Here is a 26,416-nt window from a genome sequence, read left to right on the forward strand (position 1 = left end):
GTGGAGAGGAAGGGAGAGACCAGGGGGTGAGGGGGATTGAGGCGGCAGGCAATATAAAGGGTGCGAATGTGTTCAAGGAAAAGGAGAAGATGGGGGCTAATTGCGCCGTGGCATCGAAATTTATCAGGTCAGGAGCAGGTAATACACGTGCACAGGAAGACCTTTCGCAGTTGGAGGAAAGGCCATCCATACATGCTCTATGGGCAATGACTGTGCTGCCGGACACTCCTGTGGTTAAAGGCTGAATTAAATTTCAGTAGTACGTTGCGTCACGTGATGAATCGGAAGTTCCTGTTTCCCCTGTTCTGATTTAATGGCCGCCAGTGCTGGATTCCATGCTCCACTTAACTGAAAACTTTCATCCCTTTTGATAAGATTGTCCACAGCACGGATATGTATGGCCTACTAGACAACACAGTCCCAGAAAGATGACGGTGGGGATAAAACTGCAGTCTTTTCTTAAAACGTGCGATGCCCTGTGTCCAGGCAGTGTTGCGCCACCGCTGATTTACCAGGTTGCCGCTGGCGTGTATGACGATGGTGTTCGACACAACGTTCTTGCATGGTTAGACCTTCTCAAAAAGAGTTCTATTCCTTATAAAGTCATTAAGAGCCTGCACCAACACGCTGCAGTTATTCCAAGGCTGTATGGCCTACGGAAGACACATAAGGATAGGTCTCCTCTCTAACCAATAGTGAGCAACATTGGAACTGCTACCTATTTTCTGCCCAAACATCTTACTTCGCTGTTGGAACCTCCCATTAGAAATTTACAGTTTACAGTGGAAGTGGAAAAAAGATGGCATTTTACCATTCCTGGATGTCATGGTGAGAAGAAAAGCCGATAGCCCACTGAGACACAGAGCTATATTTTCAGGCCACAAGTTGTCATCACACTGCACAAGGCGGTAGTCTTGCGCTCTTTGGTGCATAGAGCACATGTGGTCTCAGATGCCAGCAGTCTATCTGGTGAGCTAGAACACGTGAGTGCAGTATTCCAACAGAATAACTGTTCCGATAGACAGCTATGTCTTGCATTCCGTTCTGAGAAAATTCAAAGCAGGGATGTAAATGAAGATGCGGAGCACCCACTGCAACGACGTTCTTGCCCTATTTTTGCGGCATGTCTTCAAGAATAGAAAGAATCCTCAAAAGCCACGACATCAAGTGTGTTTTCCTGCCACCGGATAAATTCATGAATTTATTGTGCTCGGTCAAAGACGGCCTTGGTCTAAGGAAATGTGGCGTGCATAATATCATATGCCAATAATAGAAAAAGTTATATTGGGCAGACATGCCGAACCGTGCAAGAACACTGCGTCGAACACCATCGTCACACGCGCCTGGTGTAACCTGATAAATCAGCGGTGGCGGAGCATTGTCTGGACACGGGACATCGCATTTTTTCGAAAAGACTGAAATTTTATCCCCAGAGTCATCTTTCTAGGACTGTATTATTAAGGAGGCCATATGTATCCGTATGGTGGACAATCCTATCAACAGGAATGCAGGTTTTCAATTAAGCGCTGTCTAGAATCCAGCACCAGCTGCCAGTAAATCAAAACAGGGTGAGCTGTGGCCGGCTCGCGTTGATGCCGTTTTTTCTTTTCGTCATTTTCTCATCATAGAGTGGCGCCTTATTGCTCCCTCAGTTACTACCTGAACGAGTTGCTCTCTTGCCTCTGTCAGTGACAGCAGCAGCGCTTATCGATACTAGTACTGCTGTACCATCTTTGGTGTGTGTACCATCTTTGGTGGTGTGTGTGGGTAGTCAGTCGGTTGCGACAGAGCAGCGAGGAAGTCTCTGCGGCATGTGGTCAGACCGCGGCCGCTGGCAGCATGCACACACAGTCAGAGCTGTGAGGCACTAGCTGCGAGAGCTGCAAAGTTCGTCGCCCACCGAACCTGGATACTGGAGTTGAGTAACCAGTTAACCTGTTACAAAACCTCAACTGCTGTGACATCTCTTCGTTCATTTCTGGTTGTTGCTTCCTGGGCCATTCCCGCAAGCAGCAACGTATGGTGTGCTGGAGTTGGTAAATTTTGCAGCCATCTTCCTGTATGGTGTTTAACTATTGAAATGATTGTAACGTATTAGTGAAGTGCACCAACGGTATCTTCTGCCTTGTGGCCGCTAACGTTCCGGTTACCTGCCCTGGTCGTTAGAGTAGTTTTCTGGCAGTGTGTTTTCCTCGCCGTGTTGATGCTGTCCAGCATGGCGTGTAGTTCGACAGCTTGATGTTGTTCTCCTTTTTTTTCTCTTTGAGTGGTTATTGTTACTTGACTCTGTTTAGCTTCCAATTATGAAGACATAGTGCTGCTGCGATCTTCGTCCTTGCTGATATTTTCGCTTGTCGTGCCGTTGGTTGGGTGGAAGGGAAGTGATTAGGCTGTTGGTTGGTTCTTCAGCCGTCCCTAGGTTGTGCTACCTCCAGATTATTTGGTGTTACGCTTGGCTGCCTGTCTCACCTAAACTGTTGTTAGAGTTTCCTCCCCAGGCCGGCCCTCGGAACACTTCTGAGCACCACTGTTCTGTTGTTTGGGCTTGGATTTTCTTTTGTTTCAAGTACGGTGCGAGGCCTTCAGCCATGTACTAAATAAGTTTGTTTTAATGTTCAGTATTTGGCCCTCAGCCGAACCTTAAGTGAAATATTTTAAGATATGGCCGTCAGCCGTCTGAAGCAAAAGAAAAAGGAAAAATCATCATTTGATAATTTTCTTTCTACACTCCTGGAAATTGAAATAAGAACACCGTGAATTCATTGTCCCAGGAAGGGGAAACTTTATTGACACATTCCTGGGGTCAGATACATCACATGATCACACTGACAGAACCACAGGCACATAGACACAGGCAACAGAGCATGCACAATGTCGGCACTAGTACAGTGTATATCCACCTTTCGCAGCAATGCAGGCTGCTATTCTCCCATGGAGACGATCGTAGAGATGCTGGATGTAGTGCTGTGGAACGGCTTGCCATGCCATTTCCACCTGGCGCCTCAGTTGGACCAGCGTTCGTGCTGGACGTGCAGACCGCGTGAGACGACGCTTCATCCAGTCCCAAACATGCTCAATGGGGGACAGATCCGGAGATCTTGCTGGCCAGGGTAGTTGACTTACACCTTCTAGAGCACGTTGGGTGGCACGGGATACATGCGGACGTGCATTGTCCTGTTGGAACAGCAAGTTCCCTTGCCGGTCTAGGAATGGTAGAACGATGGGTTCGATGACGGTTTGGATGTACAGTGCACTATTCAGTGTCCCCTCGACGATCACCAGTGGTGTACGGCCAGTGTAGGAGATCGCTCCCCACACCATGATGCCGGGTGTTGGCCCTGTGTGCCTCGGTCGTATGCAGTCCTGATTGTGGCGCTCACCTGCACGACGCCAAACACGCATACGACTATCATTGGCACCAAGGCAGAAGCGACTCTCATCGCTGAAGACGACACGTCTCCATTCGTCCCTCCATTCACGCCTGTCGCGACACCACTGGAGGCGGGCTGCACGATGTTGGGGCGTGAGCGGAAGACGGCCTAACGGTGTGCGGGACCGTAGCCCAGCTTCATGGAGACGGTTGCGAATGGTCCTCGCCGATACCCCAGGAGCAACAGTGTCCCTAATTTGCTGGGAAGTGGCGGTGCGGTCCCCTACGGCACTGCGTAGGATCCTACGGTCTTGGCGTGCATCCGTGCGTCGCTGCGGTCCGGTCCCAGGTCGACGGGCACGTGCACCTTCCGCCGACCACTGGCGACAACATCGATGTACTGTGGAGACCTCACGCCCCACGTGTTGAGCAATTCGGCGGTACGTCCACCCGGCCTCCCGCATGCCCACTATACGCCCTCGCTCAAAGTCCGTCAACTGCACATACGGTTCACGTCCACGCTGTCGCGGCATGCTACCAGTGTTAAAGACTGCGATGGAGCTCCGTATGCCACGGCAAACTGGCTGACACTGACGGCGGCGGTGCACAAATGCTGCGCAGCTAGCGCCATTCGACGGCCAACACCGCGGTTCCTGGTGTGTCCGCTGTGCCGTGCGTGTGATCATTGCTTGTACAGCCCTCTCGCAGTGTCCGGAGCAAGTATGGTGGGTCTGACACACCGGTGTCAATGTGTTCTTTTTTCCATTTCCAGGAGTGTATATCAATTTTTTATCCAGGCCTTAAGCCTTGAGTTGTTCCATGTTCAGTATACGGCCTTCAGCCGAACTTAATGTGAAGTATTTTGGGATACGGCCTTCAGCTGTCAAAGAAAAAATCATTTGAAATTTCAAAATTTTCCTCTCTATCTTAATTTGTTATCCATGCCTTACGACTTGAGTTGTTCTATGTTCAGTGTATGGCCTTCTGCCGAACCTTATGTCAAATATTTTAAGATTAGGCCTTCAGTCTACTTAAATTAAAATTTGGAAGATCTTTGTCTAAAACCTTTTAAAATTTCCTTACTGGAGTTCTTGTTATCCAGGCCTTAAGCCCTCAGTTCTTCTATTTTGTAACTGAGGCCTTCAGCCATGTGTATTCCTTAACGTAATTTTAATAACTTGTTTTCTGGCCTTCAGCCATATTGTTTCTGAGTTCTTTTAAGGGCGTGTGTGATTAAGTGTTTTGGGCAAATAAAGTTTGTATGTTTGTGCAACTAGCAGCAACTGATTTGGGCCCCTTTTCCACAATCTGATCCGCTGTGTCCTGCGAAACCATATTTCACAGTTAAACAAGAACTTCCGATCCATGACTCGATGCAACGCACAGCTGAGATTTAATTTAGCTTTTAACCACAGGAGTGTCCAGAAGCACAGTCATTGCCCATAGGGCACGCGCTGAAGGCCTTTCTGTAGCACCCAGCAGGGGTCACTAGGAGCGCCGCTCTCCTCCAACTGCTGGCGTCTTCCCTACCACACATATTGCCTGCTAGTGGTGTGATAAATGTCGACGCTGCACCGCGATTATCATCAGTCGCGTCTTGCAGCAGTGACAGCAGCAAGCAGCTGGACTCTGCAAATTTTGCAGTCGCCTTCCTGTATGGTGTTTAACTATTGAAATGATTGTAATGTATTAGTGAAGTGCACCAACGGTATCTTCTGCCTTGTGGCCGCTAACGTTCCAGTTACCTGCCCTGGGCGTTAGAGTAGTCGAGCAGTTGCACCGATGAAATACTGCGGAATTTACACAATACAATCCGGTGGCAAACCCGAACAGTGTATTTGCAGTGCAGTTACTATTTTGTGAGATCTTGCATTTAGAACAGTTGAAGACGACTACTAGGTGGTCAGGGAAAGAAATACCAGACGAGTAAGAGTCCCCACTCCGCTCTTCGCACTGTGCTAATTCTAGCGTCACATGACGCCTGAATAGTTGTCGAAGGCTGACTAAATGACCAGTCTACAAATATACTTACCTATTTGCCAGTAGATCTCTCTTTCTATGTTTAAGATATGGAAAAACATCTCTATTCGTGCCAGCTTAGCGGCTAACGTGAGAGGTGTGAGGTTGAGGTTATTTTTAATGTCGAGTGAAGAGCCAACTTCATAAGCCATGTCGAACTGGGTCTGCAAAACGTGAAATCAAAAAGCATATCATCAAGAGACACATTAATGCCGAACTAAACAGTAAGGACAACTGTTTGACAACGCTCGCCTTCGATTCATAAGATTTCCCATTTTTATTTATGATTAGGCATCGGTTTACATAGCAGTAAAGAGGAAAGATCGGTTTTTCTTGCTGAAAATCTAGTTTGTGTTATTTCGCTACGCCTAGCTGTTCTTGAAATGCTTCGAGAATTGAACTGTTACGCTGTTTATGTTGAATGTCTGCTGAAGTTATACCCGGTGTCAAGGCCGCTAATGCATGCTTCTGAAGTGACGTTCGACTGTGTGGTAACCATTTTGCAAACAGTTTTCACCGCCAACATTTAACCGACATGGAGAGGGATTGTGAAGTACAGTTTCAGATTACTACACTTTGTGACAGTGTTCTGGTTTAAAATCCCAAACTCTGCACAGTGTGTCCGTCCATCGAATGAGTACGCTAAGCTCCGCGAACCTCGTGGTACTCTTAAAGAGAAGTATGCTGTATGCCGACTAGGGCTTCTCTCTTTTCCTTGTCTCTAATTTATTGTCATGAACACAGCACTCAAACATCGCATACACTCATCACTGTCAAACGAAACTGATATATACAGGGTGAACACCTAAAACTCGCACAGCAAGTCATATTGATGTGCAGTTTTCGCAGAGGGCTCGTATTGCTAGCAAATCAACAGATTTTAATAATATATGTGTATTTTTTGTGCAGACATACACTTTTTAGATGGAACCATGCTTGTTGATATTAACAAACCGAAAGTAAGATAAATTAGAATCTCAGTGATGTTTGTTATAAGATTCTAGTGCGAGTCGCTTACGGGACATCCATTTTGAAAAGTTCCCACACCGATACTTGTACAATACTTGTGGCAGCACACACTTAAGTAAAACTCAAGTGCTTACACTTGTTATGTAGATTCTGATCAGTAACGAGACAGTTGAACATCAGGGATTGTATTCAAAATGACCACCTGCAGCGCAGTACATGCTTCCAGACTGATATGGAACAACTGCTGCATACGTGGTAGCGTTTCATCGGAGATGCGCGAGCGGTAATACGTCGTTGCATATCATCGGGTGTAGTTGGCATGTCCTTGTAGACAGCGTCTTTCAGCTTTCCCCACAAAGTCTATAGCCGTCAAAACCAGGGAACGGTCCGGCCAAAGTACAGGTCCTTTGCTTCCAATCCAACAATTTGTAGACAATTCTTGAAGACACGCTCTAGTACTTCGAGCACTACGGGCTGGACAGCCACCATGCCGGTACCACAGGTTCCTCTTAATCTCCAGTGGAATGTTTTGCAGTATCCGTTGAAGATGGTCTGTTATGAAGCTGCGATACTTGTGCGCGTTTAATATTCCGTCTAAGGAAAACAGACCCACATCACTCGTTTACATTCCTTGGACGCTGACGTTCCACCAGCTGAAGACAATGGAGATTGTCAACAGACCAATATGGCATGGTTCGGCGGTTTGTCTGGCCATGATTGATAAATGTGGCGGCATCACTGAACAAGATACATGATACATTGAAGAGCCAAAGAAACTGGTACACCTGGCCTAATATCATGCCCCCGCGAGCACGCAGAACTGCCGCAACACGACGTGGCATGGACTCGATTGATGTCTGAAGTAGTGCTGGAGGGTACTGAGACTATTAATTCTGTAGGACTGAACAGCACGTTGAAAGGCATCCCAGATATGCTCAATAATGCTCATGTATGGGGAGTTTGATGGCCAGCGAAAGTGTTTAAATTCGGAAGAATGTTCCTGGAGCCAATCTGTAGCAATTCTGGACGCAGGGGTGTCGCATTGTCCTGCTGGAATTGCTCAATTCTGTTGGAAAGCACAATGGACATGAATGGATGCAGGTGATCAGACACGATGCTTACGTACGTGTCACCTGTCAGAGTCTTATCTACACGTATCAGGGGTTCCGTATCACTCGAAATGCACACGCTCCACACCGTTACAGAGCCTTCACCAGCTTGAACAGTAACCTTCTGACATGAAGGATCTTAGGATTCATGAGGTTGTCTCCATACCCGTACACATCCATCGGCTCGATACAATTTTAAACAAGACTCATATGACCAAGAAACATATTTCCGGTCATCAACAGTCGAATGTCGGTGTTGACGGCCCCAGGCGAGGCGTAAAGCTTTGTGTCGTGCAGCCATCAAGGGTACACGAGTGGGCCTTCGGCTCTGAAAGCCCAAGTCAACGATATTTTGTTGAATGGTTGGCACGCTGACACTTGTTGATGGCCCAGCATTGAAATCTGGAGCAATTTGTGGAATGGTTGCACTTCTGTCATGTTGAACGATTCTCTTCCGTCGTCGTTGGTCCCGTTCTTGCAGGATCTTTTCCCGGCCGCAGCGATGTCGGAGATTTGATGTTTTACCAGATTCCTGATATTCACGGTATACTCGTGAAATGATCGTACGGGAAAATCCCCACTTCATTGCCACCTCCCATCGCTCGTGCACCGACTATAACACCACGTTCAAACTCACTTAAATCTTGATGACCTGCCAACGTAGCAGCAGTAATCGATCTAACAATTGCATCAGACACTTGTTGTTCTATTTAGGCGTTGCCGATCGCAGCGCCGTATTCTCCTCCTTGGATATCTTTGTATTTGAATTCGCATGCCTATACCAGTTTCTTTGGCGCTTCAGTATACATCTGGAGTATCCTGTCGTAATGTCCATCTATAGAAATTAACACACTTCTCATAACCGTTTCCAAACAGCTCCTCTTGAAGGAGGGAGATGTGATAGGGATGGAACCTGTGTCGAGAGCGAATGCATAGGACGTTTGATTGACTCATGCCATTCTCTCGAGCGATTGCTCGGGGGCTAAATGGCTCTGAGCACTATGGGACTTAACTTCTGAGGTCATCAGTCCCCTAGAACTTAGAACTACTTAAACCTAACTAACCTAAGGACATCACACACATCCATGCCCGAGGCAGGATTCGAACCTGCGACCGTAGCGGTCACGCGGTTCCAAACTGAAGCGCTTAGAACCGCTCGGCCACACCGGCCGGCTCGGGGGCTAACTTGTGGATCAACTGCAGCAGCAGCACAAACATTAATTTCCATCTATTCTGTCGTCACTTATGTCCTTCTGTTACCTTGTCTAGGTGTTTTACTACCACTTTCACGCAACTGGGTGAAGAGGTTGATAAATTAGTGCCGAGATAGTTAACTTCTATTGAGACATCTTGCCGCATACACTGTACAAGAACGAACTACATTCTTCCTACACTCTCCATACACCATGAGCATGTCAGCTTTTTGTGCATTGGTAAATCCCACCGTCAACTCACGACCTACTTCTTGGACTGTCACAAAATAAGTGACTAGCAAGTCGTAGTTCACTTAAGGAACACACAAGCGCACTAAGGGAAATCATAGCAACTTCGTACCTAGCAACTTCGTACCTAGCAACTAAGCAGGTTCAATTGCAGAAACATCTGTCGATGTGGAAGTTTTTCAAAATATGATATCTCGTAAACGATTCACTCTAGAATCCTGGAAGAAACACCGCTGACATTTACCCTATTTTTAGTCTGTTGCTACCAATAGACATGTTTGAACATAGAATACACTATATAACTATTATTACAATCTGTTCACTGGCTAAAAATACGAGCCACCATCTACCAGTCCATTCTGTGAAAATCGCACATCGGCAGCACTTTCCATCTCTGCAATATTAGCAGTTCAAGTTTTAGGTGATTCATCCTGTATTCTTGTGACACAACTCTCACACTTCGCGAAGAAAAATGTCGTTCTGCCTGTAGAGAAAAAACCGTTCCAGTAAGCGGGTAACACCCACCGTCTACGAATTCGCCATCAAACATAAATATATAAATATGTAAGGCGAAGATGGGCCTGTGACGAAAATGACTACGATAAGCTATGACTTCTCGTTGTCTTGATTCTAAAAGCTGCACGGTAATCACGAGATGTGAGATTGTGAATAAATGAATTAATAATCTATGAGGAGAGATAGATAAGTGCGTGACATGTGGAAGTTTGACATATGGAAGTTTGGGTCGGTCTGGAGAGTGTGCTCGGATGGCTTAAGTTCGCAGTAAATGGGAAATCCGGGCACGGTTTCCGGCCCGGCACAAATTTTCATATGTCGCTTTAAGTAGTAAATGTATACCTCTTTCAGCTGAAGTTCAGCAATAAATTTCAATATTTGGATCTGTAGTTCGTAATAAAATATAAACATAATTATGATACAGCAACTAAAACCACACATTTCTACAGTGTAGCGTCACAGCACACATCGGCAGCTGTCTCGTTAATGGAGGACGTATGGTGTGTGATACTTGCCATCTTCTTGTGGATGACGAGCATGTGCAGCGTGGTGTTTCCGTTGGTGTCTTGGCTATCTGGGTTGGCACCCTTGGCGAGCACCAGCCGGTAGCACTCCTCCTGTCCCAGGCAGGCAGCGAAGCTCAGCGGGTATTCCCCCCAGTACACGTAGCTGCCAACATGCCACGCCAAATATTTTAGTTTACTTTTAATGTGTCGGCAGGTGAGATCCTGACTACTGAACATTGTCAACTGAGTAATAGTCAATAATATCTGTGAGAACTGTAATTTTATTCAGAAAAATCCACATACAGCCACCTACAATATGGTCATAACAATGGTCATAACAAAAATCTGCAAACCTGCAATTAAAATCGTCTACTTGTTAAGTTGCATGCATGTGAAGCTTACTTTGTGAAATTAAAGGTTTGTGTAACATTAGCGACTTTTGAGGTATAGTGGAAATAGCACAATGGAACATTTGCAAGTCAGCAATGACAATGAGGTGTGGGGCAGTGAGTTATTAGTTGTCAGGGGTTCATGGACTTTGACGAAACTTTTATTTCAACAAAATCTGTGAACCATGCACGGCTCGCGTTTATCCCATATATTCTTTGTCATCTTCTGTTACGAAACTGCCGCCTCGTTTTCTTATTCCACTCAATGGCGTCACTAACTTCCTGCCTCACTTGTCCGTGAGCGACGCCCGGGTTCCCGGGTTCGATTCCCGGCGGGGTCAGGGATTTTCTCTGCCTCGTGATGACTGGGTGTTGTGTGATGTCCTTAGGTTAGTTAGGTTGAAGTAGTTCTAAGTTCTAGGGGACTGATGACCATAGCTGTTATGTCCCATAGTGCTCAGAGCCATTTGAACCATTTTTGTCCGTGAGCGGCAGAAGCAGTGCGTATAGATAAGTGCACTGTCGTACCATCTTTGGAGCGACCTATAGTATTTCCGGGTCGTCATGTGTCTGGCGAGAAGTTCGGGACGGACCAGCAGTGCATTCGGGACGCAGCAGCAGTGAAGTTGGAGGGACGGAGCGCCGGTGAGGCGCCGACAACCAGTGCTCGCCGACCGCTGGCGACACACATGAACTGTCCGACGTAGGGAGATTGGAGCGGGACGACCGTTGGTTGTTCGTTCGGTTGGTCGTCTCATCGGCCGACGTATACCAGTACTTGGTCGTTTCACCGTTTCCGAGCCTGGGAGTCGGTCGGTTGGCGTGGAGCAGCGAGGAATTCTCCGCGGGACGTAGTTTGGCCGGGGCCTCTGACGGTCTCTATGCGGTGCCGGAGTGTGCGGGGCTGTTCCCATTGCTACGAGGTCCGTGGCTCCCCGGCCCTCGACACGAAAGTTGAGTTTTGATTTAATCTACCAGCATGTCAAAACTGTTCACACTGTGTCGTTTGGAATTCGTTGTCGGCTGTTGAGATATTCCCGCGAGCAACAACGTGGTTTTCAAGTTGGAAAATTCTGGCCACCCTCCGGTGGAGCTTCATTGTATTTGGTTAATTGAATTGAAGTGCACCAGCGGAATCTTGTTCCTTGTGGCCGTTAACGTTCAGGTTACCTGCCCTGGCCGTTGATATGAATTTCAGGCAGTGTAGTTTCCTCATCGTGTTGTTGCTGTCCAGCACGGTGTGTAGTTTGACAGCTCCGTGTATGATTGGGTGTGGGCGCCAATATCTTCTACGTTGTTCCGTTAAACTCCCTGTTGTGTCCTGGTCGGGTGAAGTGGAAGTTATCTTGTCGGTGGGTCCGTTGACTGTCGGTCGGTTTGGTTGTCGTCAAGATCGTGAACGGTTGGCCCGGTCGCCTGTCTCACCTAAGAGAGCGTTAGTGTTTGAATTCCAGGCCGACCCTCGAACATCTGAGCGCCCTTGGGTGTACTGCCTTTTTTTATATTTGTTGTTGTTGCTTGTGTTTGTATGGCTTCTAGCCGATTTTTTAAAATTAAGGTTGTTTTGCCCTTAAGGCGTAAGATTCTTTAGGCCTTCAGCCAAATTTAAAGAACTGTTTCAAGTAAGACCCTTGGCATTTTAAAGGTTTTGATGTTGTTGAATTTTAAACGTTGGGCCTTCAGCCGATTTTGAGTTGTTTTGCTCTTAAGGCCTTCAGCCTAGTTCAAAGAATCGTTTCACGTAAGGCCTTTGGTATTAAAAAAAATTATGTTATGGAGTTTTAAGTGTTAGGCCTTCAGCCGATTTGAATTTAACTTGCTTGCTCTTGAAGTGTCTGATTCGTTGGGCCTTCAGCCTAACTAAAGAACTGTTTTAAGACAAGGCTTTGCCTTTTAAATTTCTGTTTTGGTTGAGTTTTGCCTAATTAAGAACAGTTTTATGTAAGGCCTTTGTTTTCTTTCTTTTAAAAAAATTAATGTTGTTTAGCCTTAAGTGTTGGGCTTTCAGCTGATTTTGAATTCAAATTGTTTGCTCTGAAAATCTTAGATTCTTTGGGTCTTCAGCCTAAATAAAGAAATGTTGTAAGATAAGGCTTGCCTTTTAAATTTATGATTATGCTTGCGTTTTAAGTTATTGGCCTCCAGCCATTTTTAAATTAAAGTGGCTTTCAGCCGGTAATTAAGTCCCAAAGATTAAAGCTGTGTGTTTCAAAAAAATTTTTTGGGCTCTTGTAATGTTTCATCAAATAATAAAGTTGTATGTTCGAGTGTAAATGACAGCCCTTATTTTGGCCCCTTTCCACAATTTAAACTATCTGTCCTGTCCTGCGGGTTAAGCTGGGCGTCTCAATCTGTATTAACAATCCTTGAGAAACAATACTTTCATTCAACCAACACTGATGAGCCAAACCATTATGGCCTATGCCCATCGCGAGACTGAATGTCGTCTGGTGGTGAGTCGGCACGTGACACTGTAGGGAAAGTAAATTAGACGATCAGAGACGAAAGAGGAACAATTCTAGCTGATGTAAGCAACTCTGGCAAAGAGCAGACTGTTATGGCCCGGCGCCTGCGAACGAGTATCTTGGAAACACAGAAACCGATCGCAGCTGTTATCGTAATCATCTGTGATAGGTGATTGAAGGAAAATGAAACCAGGAGTAGGCGACAAGTTGTTGGACGTTCATGCCTCATCACAGAACTTTGACGTCAGAGGCTTGACCGTGCTGTGAAGGAGGATAGGCGGCGACCTGTGTCAGATTTGACGAGAGAGTATAATGGTGGTGGAGGAACAGGTGTTCAGGAGCACACTATTCAGTCCACATTGATAAATATGTGTCTCCACGGCAGAGGACCCATATGTGTTCCAATGTTGACCTGACGACAGCGACATCGACATCGACAGTGGCATGGGATAAACGAGATTGAGCAGTGGATAAATGGAAATGTCATACGGCTGGATGAAACATTTATTGCTACACTATGACAATGGTCGTGTCATGAAATGCTTACTCCATACATGGACTTCGCTACAGATGCAAGTCGGTGGGTGCAATATGATGCTATGGGGGACGTACAGCTTTACTTCTCTGGGACCTGTGGTAGTAATTGAAGGCATCGTGACAGCTGTGGACTGCGTGAACGTAATTGTAGGTGAAGTGCGTACTTACATGATTGATGTCTTCCCTGATAGCGGTTGCATCTTTCATCAGGACAACTGTCCTGTGTTATAAGGCCAGAATTTTGCTAAGGTCGTATCTGTAGCATAAAAGTGGAGTTTTGTTGGAGTCTTGGCCACGAAATTCACCTGATCTGAAGCCACTGGAACTCTTTTGGGACGCTATTAGGCGGCAGCTCTTTCTTCACAGATTCCGTAAGTTATGGAGTGACCCGTACATAAACATCTGGTACCTCCGGAAATCACCCAAGGAAATTTCTAATCGATACCACGCAGAATTTTGTTCGAAATGTGGACCAACGTGCTATTATGGTGGTGGTGGTGGTGGTTGTTGGGATGTTTAAGGGGGACTAAACAGCGAAGGTCATCAGTCCCCCATGCTATTATGCACGCGCATATAATGTTTTGGGTGATCAGTATATGATAGTATACTTTTCGGGTCTTCAGCCTAAATAAAGCAATGTTGTAAGATAAGGCTTGCCTTTTAAATTTATGATTATGCTTGCGTTTAAATTATTGGCCTTCAGCCGTTTTTAAATTAAAGTGGCTTTCAGCCGGTAATTAAGTCCCAAAGATTAAAGCTGTGTGTTTAAGTTTTTTGGGCTCTTGTAATGTTTGATCAAATAATAAAGTTCCATGTTCGAGTGTAACTGAGAGCCCCTTATTTTGGACCTTTTTCCACAATTTATTCTATCTGTCCTGTCCTGCGGGTTAAGCAGGGCATTTCATCAATAGGGAAGAAAGGTACTCGAAGCGTAGCCCTCAGCATGATCGACGTTGAAGGCGTGTGCCCGCCCCTTGTAGTGATCAATGACAACATTGTGTACCAGGACGGAAGTGCAGCGACAGGCAAGCCAGGCAACTACCAGACCGGACTGGATGACACGTCTTACCAGGGAAGTGGACGCCCGGGGGAAGTAGTCACGAAGTCACTCAGCGGTGTGAAGCAGCCAGGTGGCGTGTGTACAGCCTTCTGCTCGGGCGCATGCCTGTAGCTTCTGGAGCCTAAGTACAGACAAAGGTGAGTGAAAATGCTCGTCATCCCAAAGTTAGAAAATGTTACTGGCGGCGAAGCTCGGCATCACGCAAATTTGTAGATACTGTCTGAGAGAGAGAGTGTCTGATCCAAGCACTATTTTTGAGAACCAGGGTGGCTAGTACTTCCCTCTCGCCAGCACTTTCCGCCGGAAACCAAAACAAGTTATCGCGCTTGCTCGCCACTGTGAAGCAAAAGATTTTCTCGTCCGGTCAGCGGTTGTGGATGTCCTGTAGCTGAAAGGTGAGACGCTTTTCAGAAGCGGTGGTGGTCGTAATCTGCAGCGTCAGCGTACTGAATAAGTAAGTACTCTTGCGCTCTGAAGATGTCTTCTTAGTATGGTGCGTGGTTACCATAATGAAAGCATATCGCCAGTAGTTTTTTTGCACTGGCGCTAGGCAGTTCATTGCTCCAGAACAGGTCGTGGCGCGGCAATGCTAATGGGTATATACACTCCTGGAAATTGAAATAAGAACACCGTGAATTCATTGTCCCAGGAAGGGGAAACTTTATTGACACATTCCTGGGGTCAGATACATCACATGATCACACTGACAGAACCACAGGCACATAGACACAGGCAACAGAGCATGCACAATGTCGGCACTAGTACAGTGTATATCCACCTTTCGCAGCAATGCAGGCTGCTATTCTCCCATGGAGACGATCGTAGAGATGCTGGATGTAGTCCTGTGGAACGGCTTGCCATGCCATTTCCACCTGGCGCCTCCGTTGGACCAGCGTTCGTGCTGGACGTGCAGACCGCGTGAGACGACGCTTCATGCAGTCCCAAACATGCTCAATGGCGGACAGATCCGGAGATCTTGCTGGCCAGGGTAGTTGACTTACACCTTCTAGAGCACGTTGGGTGGCACGGGATACATGCGGACGTGCATTGTCCTGTTGGAACAGCAAGTTCCCTTGCCGGTCTAGGAATGGTAGAACGATGGGTTCGATGACGGTTTGGATGTACCGTGCACTTTTCAGTGTCCCCTCGACGATCACCAGTGGTGTACGGCCAGTGTAGGAGATCGCTCCCCACACCATGATGCCGGGTGTTGGCCCTGTGTGCCTCGGTCGTATGCAGTCCTGATTGTGGCGCTCACCTGCACGGCGCCAAACACGCATACGACCATCATTGGCACCAAGGCAGAAGCGACTCTCATCGCTGAAGACGACACGTCTCCATTCGTCCCTCCATTCACGCCTGTCGCGACACCACTGGAGGCGGGCTGCACGATGTTGGGGCGTGAGCGGAAGACGGCCTAATGGTGTGCGGGACCGTAGCCCAGCTTCATGGAGACGGTTGCGAATGGTCCTCGCCGATACCCCAGGAGCAACAGTGTCCCTAATTTGCTGGGAAGTGGCGGTGCGGTCCCCTACGGCACTGCGTAGGATCCTACGGTCTTGGCGTGCATCCGTGCGTCGCTGCGGTCCGGTCCCAGGTCGACGGGCACGTGCACCTTCCGCCGACCACTGGCGACAACATCGATGTACTGTGGAGACCTCACGCCCCACGTGTTGAGCAATTCGGCGGTACGTCCACCCGGCCTCCCGCATGCCCACTATACGCCCTCGCTCAAAGTCCGTCAACTGCACATACGGTTCACGTCCACGCTGTCGCGGCATGCTACCAGTGTTAAAGACTGCGATGGAGCTCCGTATGGCACGGCAAACTGGCTGACACTGACGGCGGCGGTGCACAAATGCTGCGCAGCTAGCGCCATTCGACGGCCAACACCGCGGTTCCTGGTGTGTCCGCTGTGCCGTGCGTGTGATCATTGCTTGTACAGCCCTCTCGCAGTGTCCGGAGCAAGTATGGTGGGTCTGACACACCGGTGTCAATGTGTTCTTTTTTCCATTTCCAGGAGTGTACATCAGTGTTACAGATTATGTTAAGCTTAACTGAGAATAGCGTGCTATTCAGGACTCAAAGGGAATGTAACATATCGTTCCTCGCCGCGCATGGGGGCTCATCTGTCTGCCTATCGTGGACGCCAAGCCAGTTTCCAGCATTCGGGGAACGGGGTTTTGTCCAACCTGGAGGTGAAGGGTGTCTCTCTGAGTGTTCTTTCTTAAAAGATTGTGGCTGGGGCCTACTTACTGGCTAAATTAGTTAAGAATGAGCGGTTCAGGCTGCGACCCGTGTAGGACACGGTGCGAAAAGACGGAAGCTCCGAGGAGTAGGCGGATAGAGCTATTCAAAGAGTCGAATAGGGGATACTGTATCACCAGAACAGCTCTCAGCAGCCCTAGAGTGTATTTATGGATCTCGAAAGTAGAAGGAAGTACGTAAATATATTCACAGAACACACATGAATCACAATTCATTTGCTGATGACATAGTATTGTTTACAAAAGGACTAAAATAACGCCGGCTGGCGTGGCCGTGCGGTTCTAGGCGCTACAGTCTGGAACCGAGCGACCGCTACGGTCGCAGGTTCGAATCTTGCCTCGGGCATGGATGTGTGTGATGTCCTTAGGTTAGTTAGGTTTAATTAGTTCTAAGTTCTAGGCGACTGATACCTCAGCAGTTAAGTCGCATAGTGCTCAGAGCCATTTGAACCATTTTGAACTAAAATAACGTATAATTAACATTTCAAAAGAAAACACTACAAATTAACCGTGGATTCATAGAGTCAGTTGGTGAATGTTTGTATGTAAAGTGTTTGAAGACTGTGACTGGATAGACAGCAATGCAGAAGAACATGAAACGTTCCTTAAGGTAGCCGGACACATAGCTGAAAACTAGACAAGCATGCTTCATCATGTACTTGCAATTGTGCTTGACTGTCTGTGGTATATTTTTGCGCAAATATTCTGACTGTTCAAGCAGCTTGACGGTTGACTGAATTTCAGTAGTGCAGCCAAGTCCACATTCTTGAGCGTGTGTAACGGCAATGTGCAGGCTTAAACAAACAAACATCGGCTGCGAGATCAAGTTCGTAGCAGTGCTATGTCGAGCGATGTGAAGTAATTCAATTGCAGACTTTTGGAAAAGCTTATTCGAATGTATGAACGTCAGCCTTGTTTCAGAAGCCTTAAATCGAAAGCCTATCACCTTAAGGTAAATAGAGATGTTGCGTACGTTTCAGTTTTAACAAAGTACAAAACAATTACTAACTCACAGTCAGTTATGTCGTTATTAAAAAGATGAGTTCTCTCATAACACAGTACAAGAAGAGGAAAAATGAAGGGACATTTTAATCTAGGACAAGGAGATGTGAAGTACGTTAGTCAACACTCGCATATTTCAGGAGTGTATTTGAAGTTTCATAACCCTTTCACCTCGCTGGAAATTACAGTGTTGCTGTCAGCCTATCGTGTGGTGTTATAACATGTCTCACGATTGGATCCTACCTCTTAATATAAGATGTCACGAGTGAGAGGTGATTCAAATACACTTAAGAGCCAAAGAAACTGCTACACCTGCCTAATATCGTGCAGGGCCCCGCGGACACGCTGAAGTGCCGCAACACGACGTGGCATGAACTTGACTGATGTCTGAAGTAGTGATTGACTCCATGAATCCTGTGGGGCAGTCCATAAATCGGTAAGAGTACGAGGGGTGGACATCTCTTCTGAACAGCACGTTGCAAACATCCGAGGTATGCTCAATAATTTTCATGTATGGGGAGGTTGGTGGTTAGTGGAAGTGTTTAATCACAGAAGAGTGTTCCTGAAGCCACTCTGTTGCAATTCTGGACGTGTGGAGTGTCGCATTGTCCTGCTGGAAGTGCCCAAATACATCGGAATGCACAACGGACATGACTGGATTCAGGTGATCAGACAGGGTGCTTAGGTACGTGTCACCTGTCAGAGTCGTGTCTAGATGTATCAGTGGGCCCATATCACTCCAGCTGCACACGCCCCACACCTGCTGCCATGAAGGGTCCATGGATTCATGACTCTGTCCCCATACCCGTAAACGTCCATCCGCTAGATACAATTTGAAACGAGACTCGTCCGACCAGGCAACAAGTTTCCAGTCATCAACAGTCCAATGTCGGTGTTGACGGGCCCAGACGAGGCGTAAAGCTTTGTGTCGTGCAAAGTTATAAGAGCGGGCCTTCAGCTCCGAAAGCCCATAGCGATGATGTTTCGTTGAATGGTTCGCACACTGACGCTCGTTAATGCCCTAGCGTTGAAATCTGCAGCAATTTGCTGAAGGGTTGTACTTTTGTCACGTAGAACGATTCTCTTCAGTCGTCGTGGATCCCGTTCTTGCAGGATCTTTTTCCGGCCGCAGCAATGTCGGAGACTTGATGTTTTACCGGATTCCTGATATTCGCGGTACAGTCGTGAAATGGTCGTACGGAGAAATCCCCGCTTCATCGTTACCTCGGAGATGCTGTGTCCCATGGCTCGTGCGCCTGCCATTGTAGCAGCAGTAACCGATTTAGTAACTGCGCCAGACACTTGCTGTCTTATATAGGCGCTGCCTACTGCAGCGCCGTATTCTGCCTGTTTACATATCTCTGTATTTGAATACGGATGCCTATACCAGTTTCTTTGGCGCTTCAGTGTGTATCGCATCACTGAGCACGAAATAATTGGAGCAATCGTGTGAGTATATTTTCAACTTATCGAATAAACTAATGTGAGACAAAGGTTTTCATCTCAATAATCTGTCTTTGTACCATACATCACTTTTATTATTTCTTTTTTTTTTTTTATTTTTTCGCATCGCAACAGCAGTGCTGACCAAAATGGGCAAATCGTCTTCATCCAAGCTCCACGTATTCTAAGTAGAAACTAACACTTGTACAAACATACCTTGATTGCGTGGATGTGCTCACTGGATTCGCATTCGGGAGGACAGCGGCTCAAACCCGCTTCCTGCCATCCTGATTTATGTTTTCCGTGATTTCCCTAAATCGCTTAAGGTGGTTCCTTTGGTGGTGGTTCCTTTGAGAGACACGGTCGTCTTCCTTCTCCATCCTTCCCCAATCCGATGGAACCGATGACCTCGCTGTTTGGTCCCCTGCCATAATCCAACCAATCAAGTTTTTGGATGTGAAGTGACTTTGTGCCTGCTTGCACAAAATGATTATAAATGCTTGCTTGTCAAACATGTAGTGTTTCCGCTTTTACACTCGTCCTCGGAGATACTGTACTGTAGTGTGGGAATATACTCACGCCTACAGCGAGAATCTTTGCACTCTTAGCGACGTTCGACGTGCGAGACTATTTACCGAAGTGTTGCACTGCTGAATCGTAGCAAAACGTCTATCGGCAGACCAGCTAAATTTGTAAAATAGTCTTAATTAGGATAGCCATACTAATTTAGATTCCCGAGATGGGGTTAAAATCGTTACCACTCTACACCTAAGAGAATGCCCGGTAGCAGTTTACCAGCTTTCAGAGTGATCCGAGATGCGACCGATGGACTGCTGAAATTAAATCACCTCCAAAGCAATGTCTTGCAACATCCGCAGAAACCTCCATGTTGACAAAACCGAGTTACTGTTCAAAAATACGTCGCCGAAAGTCACAACGAATTCTCAACACTTTATGTATAAACAGGCACAAATGCCATTTATTGGCTTTGATTAAACCTCACCAAGACCATCTCTGCCGGTAGACATCATCTCCAGCAAGCTAATAGATTTACTGTTTGATACGAAACCTGTTTCTGCTGATCACGCTCCCACGCACTAAAACGACGAAATACATCTAGAAAATCGGGAACAATTAATTAGAATAGCATAGGCTCATGAGAACGTGATTTCTTTTAAGGTATTTTGGTACTAGCTGAATAACTTCATTGATCACGAGTATAACTAGCTGTAGACTTGAAATATACCATCTGGTCCTCAAGAGGATAAATACACCTGTTACTGAAAATTAACGACGGGTGTGTCCATCCTTCGACTTTACGACACCTTCACCTCTACTGGGGACGCTTTCAACGAGGTGACTGAATGCCGTTGAAGGAATGGAAGCCTGTTCTTGGTTCAAAATGGTTCAAATGGCTCTGAGCACTATGGGACTTAACATCTGGGGTCATCAGTCCCCTAGACTTAGAACTACTTAAACCTAACTAACCTAAGGACATCACACACATCCATGCCCGAGGCAGGATTCGAACCTGCAACCGTAGCGGTCGCGCGGTTCCAGACTGTAGCGCCCAGAACCGCTCGGCCACTTCGGCCGGCGCCTGTTCTTGCTTAACAGATCAAACCACAGAAGGTACTGATTTTGACACTGAGATCTGGGGCGAAGTCAGCGTTCTAAGCCATTGCAAAGGTGATCCACTGAATTAAGGCTGGGACTAGAGGTAGGACAGTCCATTTCAGGACTGTTATTGGCCACAAAGCATTGTCTCTCAGATGCTGCTTTATGAGGTAATGCATTGTCATGTTGATAAAAACAATCGTCTCCGAACTGCGCGCTACCCTTCGCAGAACAATGTTGTGTAAAATGTGTTCATATCCTTCCGCGTTCAACGTTTTCTTAAGCTCAATAGGGGGATTACGCCGTAACAACGAGGAACATTCCCGTACCGTAACACTACCTCTTCCGGTATGTCACTGATAGCACTACAAATGATGGCTGGTAACGTTCTTCAGGCATTCGCCAAACTCAAACCCTTCCATTCCACTGCCGCAGGACAAAGGGTGAATTGTCACTCTGAATCACGCATTTCTAGTCGTCCACTGTCCAGTTGCGTCACTTTTCACGCTACATAAAACGTCACTTGCGCATGACTACAGAAATGCGTTGCTTTTGAGGAGCTGGTCGACTACTATCTCATTTCTTTTTACCTCCTTAGTCACAGTCATTATGCTAACTGGACCGTTGATAGCACTTTGGAACTGATGAGTGGTTCCCTCCGCTGATCTCATGCGTTTTTCTACGCTTCGCAGTGCTCGAGGGTCCCTGTCTGTCAGTACATTATGTCTGCTTGACATTGTTTAGCTATGATTTCCACTTACAGTCACTGACAGTTGACTTGGGCAGCTTTAGAAGGTGACATCGGATGACTAGCTCACGTTCAAAGTCACATAGGCCAATACAGTACTTTTGTGTAAAAGTAGGTCCGACTCTCATGACTCCTAATGTTCGGCTCTGCATTGCATAGGGGTGTCCGGATACTTCTGATCACACAGTGTATATAACGCGTTTTAACATAACTTCGTCCCATAGGGCCCTGAACCAGCCTCCTGCACCCCGGAGTCCTGATGGCTGACCCCAGATTCTATGATCTAAAATCAGCTCCAGAAAGTATTTAAATATTCAGACCTTTCAGAATAGCAAAGCGATGCACATTTACAGCACTTCTATTATCTTGTGTAATTCTTAAGCGACCCTACCAGAGTCGGACCAGAACATTCAGCGTGCATTGAGAATTTGCTCCACAGCTCACTTTGGGTGGATTAGTGAAATTGTAATTCTGTCAGAGACAGCAAAGGACTTGGTAGAGCAGTCGAACGGAATGGACAGTGTCTTGAAAGGATGATATAAGATGAACATCAACAAAAGCAAAACGAGGATAATGGAATGTAGTCGAATTAAGTCGGGTGATACTGAGGGAATTAGATTAGGAAATGAGACGCTTAAAGTAGTAAAGGAGTTTTGCTATTTGGGGAGCAAAATAACTGATGATGGTCGAAGTAGAGAGGATATAAAATGTAGACTGGCAATGGCAAGGAAAGCGTTTCTGAAGAAGAGAAATTTGTTAACATCGAGTATAGATTTAAGTGTCAGGAAGTCGTTTCTGAAAGTATTTGTATGGAGTGTAGCCATGTATGGAAGTGAAACATGGACGATAAATAGTTTGGTCAAGAAGAGAATGGAAGCTTTCGAAATGTGGTGCTACAGGAGAATTCTGAAGATTAGATGGGTAGATCACATAACTAATGAGGAGGTATTGAATAGGATTGGGGAGAAGAGTAGTTTGTGGCACAACTTGACTAGACGAAGGGATCGGTTGGTAGGGCACGTTCTGAGGCATCAAGGGATCACCAATTTAGTATTGGAGGGCAGCATGGAGGGTAAAAATCGTAAGAGGGAGACCAAGAGATGAATACACTAAGCAAATTCAGAAGGATGTAGGTTGCAGTAGGTACTGGGAGATGAAGCAGCTTGCACAGGATTGAGTAGCATGGAGAGCTGCATCAAACCAGTCTCAGGACTGAAGATCACAACAACAACAACAGCAACAATGAAATTTTACCAGAAGAAGATACAGATTAGTGGGACATACGTCACGGCGTCCATCAGTTGTAAACCCTGAGCTTGATGGTGCAATAAAGCGGAAAAGTAGTAGGGGCTAGAATATGCTAAATAGATTATATAAGATGTTGAGTGTAATAGCTGCGTAGAGATAAAAAGATCAGCGCAAGATAGGAGATAGTCATCATCGAACCAGACGAAAGGCTAATGACTTGAAATCCACCCTATGAGCCCCATCCAGCAGACTGAGCGAAACAACTAGCTTACGAAGACTTCCGGAAACTCCACCCGATGCTATGCGGGCGCGCCGTAAACAGACAAAAAGGAAGGAGATAATTAACGTCCCGTTGACAAAAAATGATTCAAATGGCTCTGTGCACTATAGGACAACAGCTGAGGTCATCAGTCCGCTAGATTTAGAACTACTTAAACCTAACTAACCTAAGGACATCACACACATCCATGCCCCAGGCAGGATTCGAACCTGCGACCGTAGCGGTCGCTCGGTTCCAGACTGAAGCGCCTAGAACCGCTCGGCCACTCCGGCCGGCTCCCGTTGACAACGAGGTCATTAGAGACTGAGCACAATCTCGAATTAAGGAAGAATGGGGAAGGAAATCGGCCTTGCCCTTTCAGGGGAACCACCTCCGCATTTGTCTGGAGCGATTTAGGATGGCTGGAGGGGATCTGAACCGTCGTCTTCCAGAATACGAGTCCACTATGCTAATCACACCGCTACCTTGCTCTATTGGATAACACAAGACCCTCCGCCAGATATAATCAAGGGGTATCGTGTCTATCGATTATATTTCAAAGATTGTTCAGGGATGTTTGCCGAAAGGTTTGATATAAGAACCAGGCTCGTCTCTCCATAATTTGTTCTTGATATTTTAGACACGCAATAACTCGCGGGCCTTTGTTGATGTATTTTGATACTAAAGGTGAAATGAAATGGTTCGAATGGCTCTGAGCACTATGGGACTTCTGAGGTCATCAGTCCCTTAGAACTTAGAACAACTTAAACCTAACTAACCTAAGGACATCACACAGATCTATGCCCGAGGCAGGATTCAAACCTGCGACCGTAGCGTTCGCGCGGTTCCAGACTGTAGCGCCTAGAACCGCTCGGCCACATCGGCCGGCTGAAATGAAATGAAACGAGCGTTTGGCGTCATTGGCCGGGAGGCCCTTTGCGGGGTAGGTCCCGCCGCCTTGGTGCAGGACTTATTACATTCGACGCCACATTGGGAGACTTGCGCGCCGGATGGGGATGAAATGAGGATGAAGATAGCACAACACCCAGTCCCTGAGCCGAGAATCGAACCCGTGACCGTAGGACGGCAATCCGTCACGCTGACCACTGAGCTATCGGGGCGGACATACTAAAGGTAATTCGAAGGGACTGCAATGGGCAATATTAGGTATCAAGCAAGTGAGGCAACATCAGCACTTATTCCGTCTGAAATTGAAGAAATTGATGAAGAACGCATGTTCAACTTTCTTCATTTGGAATGAGAATTTCTATCATTTCATGGTTTTAATTATATCTACTGTTGCTACTATCGGGGAGACACAATGTCATTTTTAGAGCAATAGCGACATACCCTTCATAGTTTGTGTCCGAGTTGACGTTGACCCACTCGTGGTCCAGGGAGTCTGAGCGCTGGGCCTTCTGATCCTCCGGGCTCATGAACGTGCCGAAGCAGCGCTCGTGCACGTTGGCACCACTGTCCAGCAGGAACTTCACCATGGCCGGGTCCTCGTTCACGATCGCTATGTGCAGCACACTTTCACCTGGCAAGAAAATACTCAGTTACTCAGATGATGATGACGCTCTCACTAAGAATGGTTGAGAAGTAATCTCCTTTCAGTACACTGAATAGAGTATTATGACACTGTTGTGAACAGAAGTTGGCTACTTTTAATTTAAACCAACAATTGGTACACAAAACGGGTTAGAACACTGTTGCAGACGAAACAAACATGCCAAATTTAAACAGACGCAAAATCCCTAAGATTGGCGATCTTTTACAGAAGCTCGAAATTTAGCGCGGACTTCAGTGCGAGGTGCCTATAACAGTTTCCACAATGTAACTTTGTCTCGAAACCTGGCAGAAAATCCAGAGAGATTCTGGTCGTATGTGAAGTATGTTAGCGGCAAGAAGCAATCAAGGCCTTCTCTGCGCGATAGTAATGGAGATACTATCGAAGACAGTGCTGCCAAAACAGAGTTACTAAACACAGCCTTCCGAAATCACTTCACAAAAGAAGACGAAGTAAATATTCCAGAATTCGAATCGAGAACAGCTGCCAACATGAATAACGTAGAACTAAGAATCCTCGGAGTAGTGAAGCAACTTAAATCACTTAATAAAAGCAAGTCTTCTGGTCCAGACTGTATACCAATTAGGTTCCTTTCGGAGTATGCTGATGCATTAGCCCCATACTTAACAATCATATACAACCGTTCGCTCGACGAAAGATCCGTACCCAAAGACTGGAAAGCTGCACAGGTCACACCAATATTCAAGAAAGGTAGTAGGTGTAATCCACTAAATTACAGGCCCATATCGTTAATGTCGATATGCAGCAGGATTTTAGATCTACCTCGAAGAAAATGGTCTATTGACACACAGTCAACACGGGTTTAGAAAACATCGTTCCTGTGAAACACAACCAGATCTTTATTCACATGAAGTGTTGAGTGCAGTTGACAAGGGAATTCAGATAGATTCCGTATATCTGGATTTCCGGAAGGCTTTTGACACTGTACCACACAAGCGGCTCGTGGTGAAATTGCGTACTTATGGAATAACGTCTCAGTTATGTGACTAGATTTGTGATTTCCTGTCAGGGAGGTCACAGTTCGTAGTAACTGTCGGAAAGTCGTCGAGTAAAACAGAAATGAGTTCTGGCGTTCCCCAAGGTAGTGTTATAGGCTCTTTGCTGTTCCTTATCTACATAAACGATTTGGGAGACAATCTGAGCAGCCGTCTTCGGTTGTTTGCAGATGACGCTGTCGTTTATCGACTAATAAAGTCATCAGAAGATTAAAAAAACTACAAAACGATTTAGAAAAGATATCTGAATGGTGCGAAAAGTGGCAGTTGACCCTAAATAACGAAAAGTGTGAGGCCATCCACATGAGTGCTAAAAGGAACTTGTTAAACTTCGGTTACACGATAAATCAGTATAATGTAAATTCGTAAATTCAACTAAATATCTAGGTATTACAATTACAAACAACTTAACTTGGAAGGAACACACAGAAAATGTTGTGGGGAAGGCTAACTAAAGACTGTGTTTTATTGGCAGGACACTTAGAAAATGTAACAGACCTACTAAGTAGACTGCCTACACTACGCTTGTCCGTTCTCTTTTAGAATACTGCTGCGCGGTGTGGGATCCTTACCAGATAGGACTGACTGAGTACATCGAAAAAGTTCAAAGAAAGGCAGCACGTTTAGTATTATCGCGAAATATGGGAGAGAGTGTCACAGAAAGGATACAGGATTTGGGCTGCAAATCACTAAAAGAAAGGCATTTTTCGTTGCGACGGAATCTTCTCACGAAATTCAGATCACCAACTTTCTCCTCTGAATGCGAAAATATTTTGATGACACCGACCTACATAGGGAGGAACGATCACCACGATAAAATAAGGGAAATAAGAGCTCGTACGGAAAGATACAGGTGTTGATTCT

The 26,416-nt window shown here is 46.3% G+C and overlaps 1 protein-coding gene across 1 annotated transcript in view; it reads right to left on the bottom strand.

Annotated features, from left to right (window-relative positions):
• LOC126252065 (transient receptor potential cation channel subfamily V member 5) overlaps positions 1-26,416 on the bottom strand; it is a 138,693-nt gene that overhangs the window by 66,234 nt on the left and 46,043 nt on the right. The window contains exons 6-8 of the mRNA XM_049952910.1: positions 24,317-24,506; positions 9,941-10,094; positions 5,403-5,553 (exon numbers count right to left, since the gene is read on the bottom strand). Coding sequence (XP_049808867.1) covers positions 5,403-5,553; positions 9,941-10,094; positions 24,317-24,506 — 495 coding nt within the window. The remainder of the gene's footprint in view (positions 1-5,402; positions 5,554-9,940; positions 10,095-24,316; positions 24,507-26,416) is intronic.

This window comes from Schistocerca nitens, chromosome 4, assembly GCF_023898315.1.
Source record: "Schistocerca nitens isolate TAMUIC-IGC-003100 chromosome 4, iqSchNite1.1, whole genome shotgun sequence".
In the NCBI taxonomy this organism is placed as follows: domain Eukaryota; kingdom Metazoa; phylum Arthropoda; class Insecta; order Orthoptera; family Acrididae; genus Schistocerca; species Schistocerca nitens.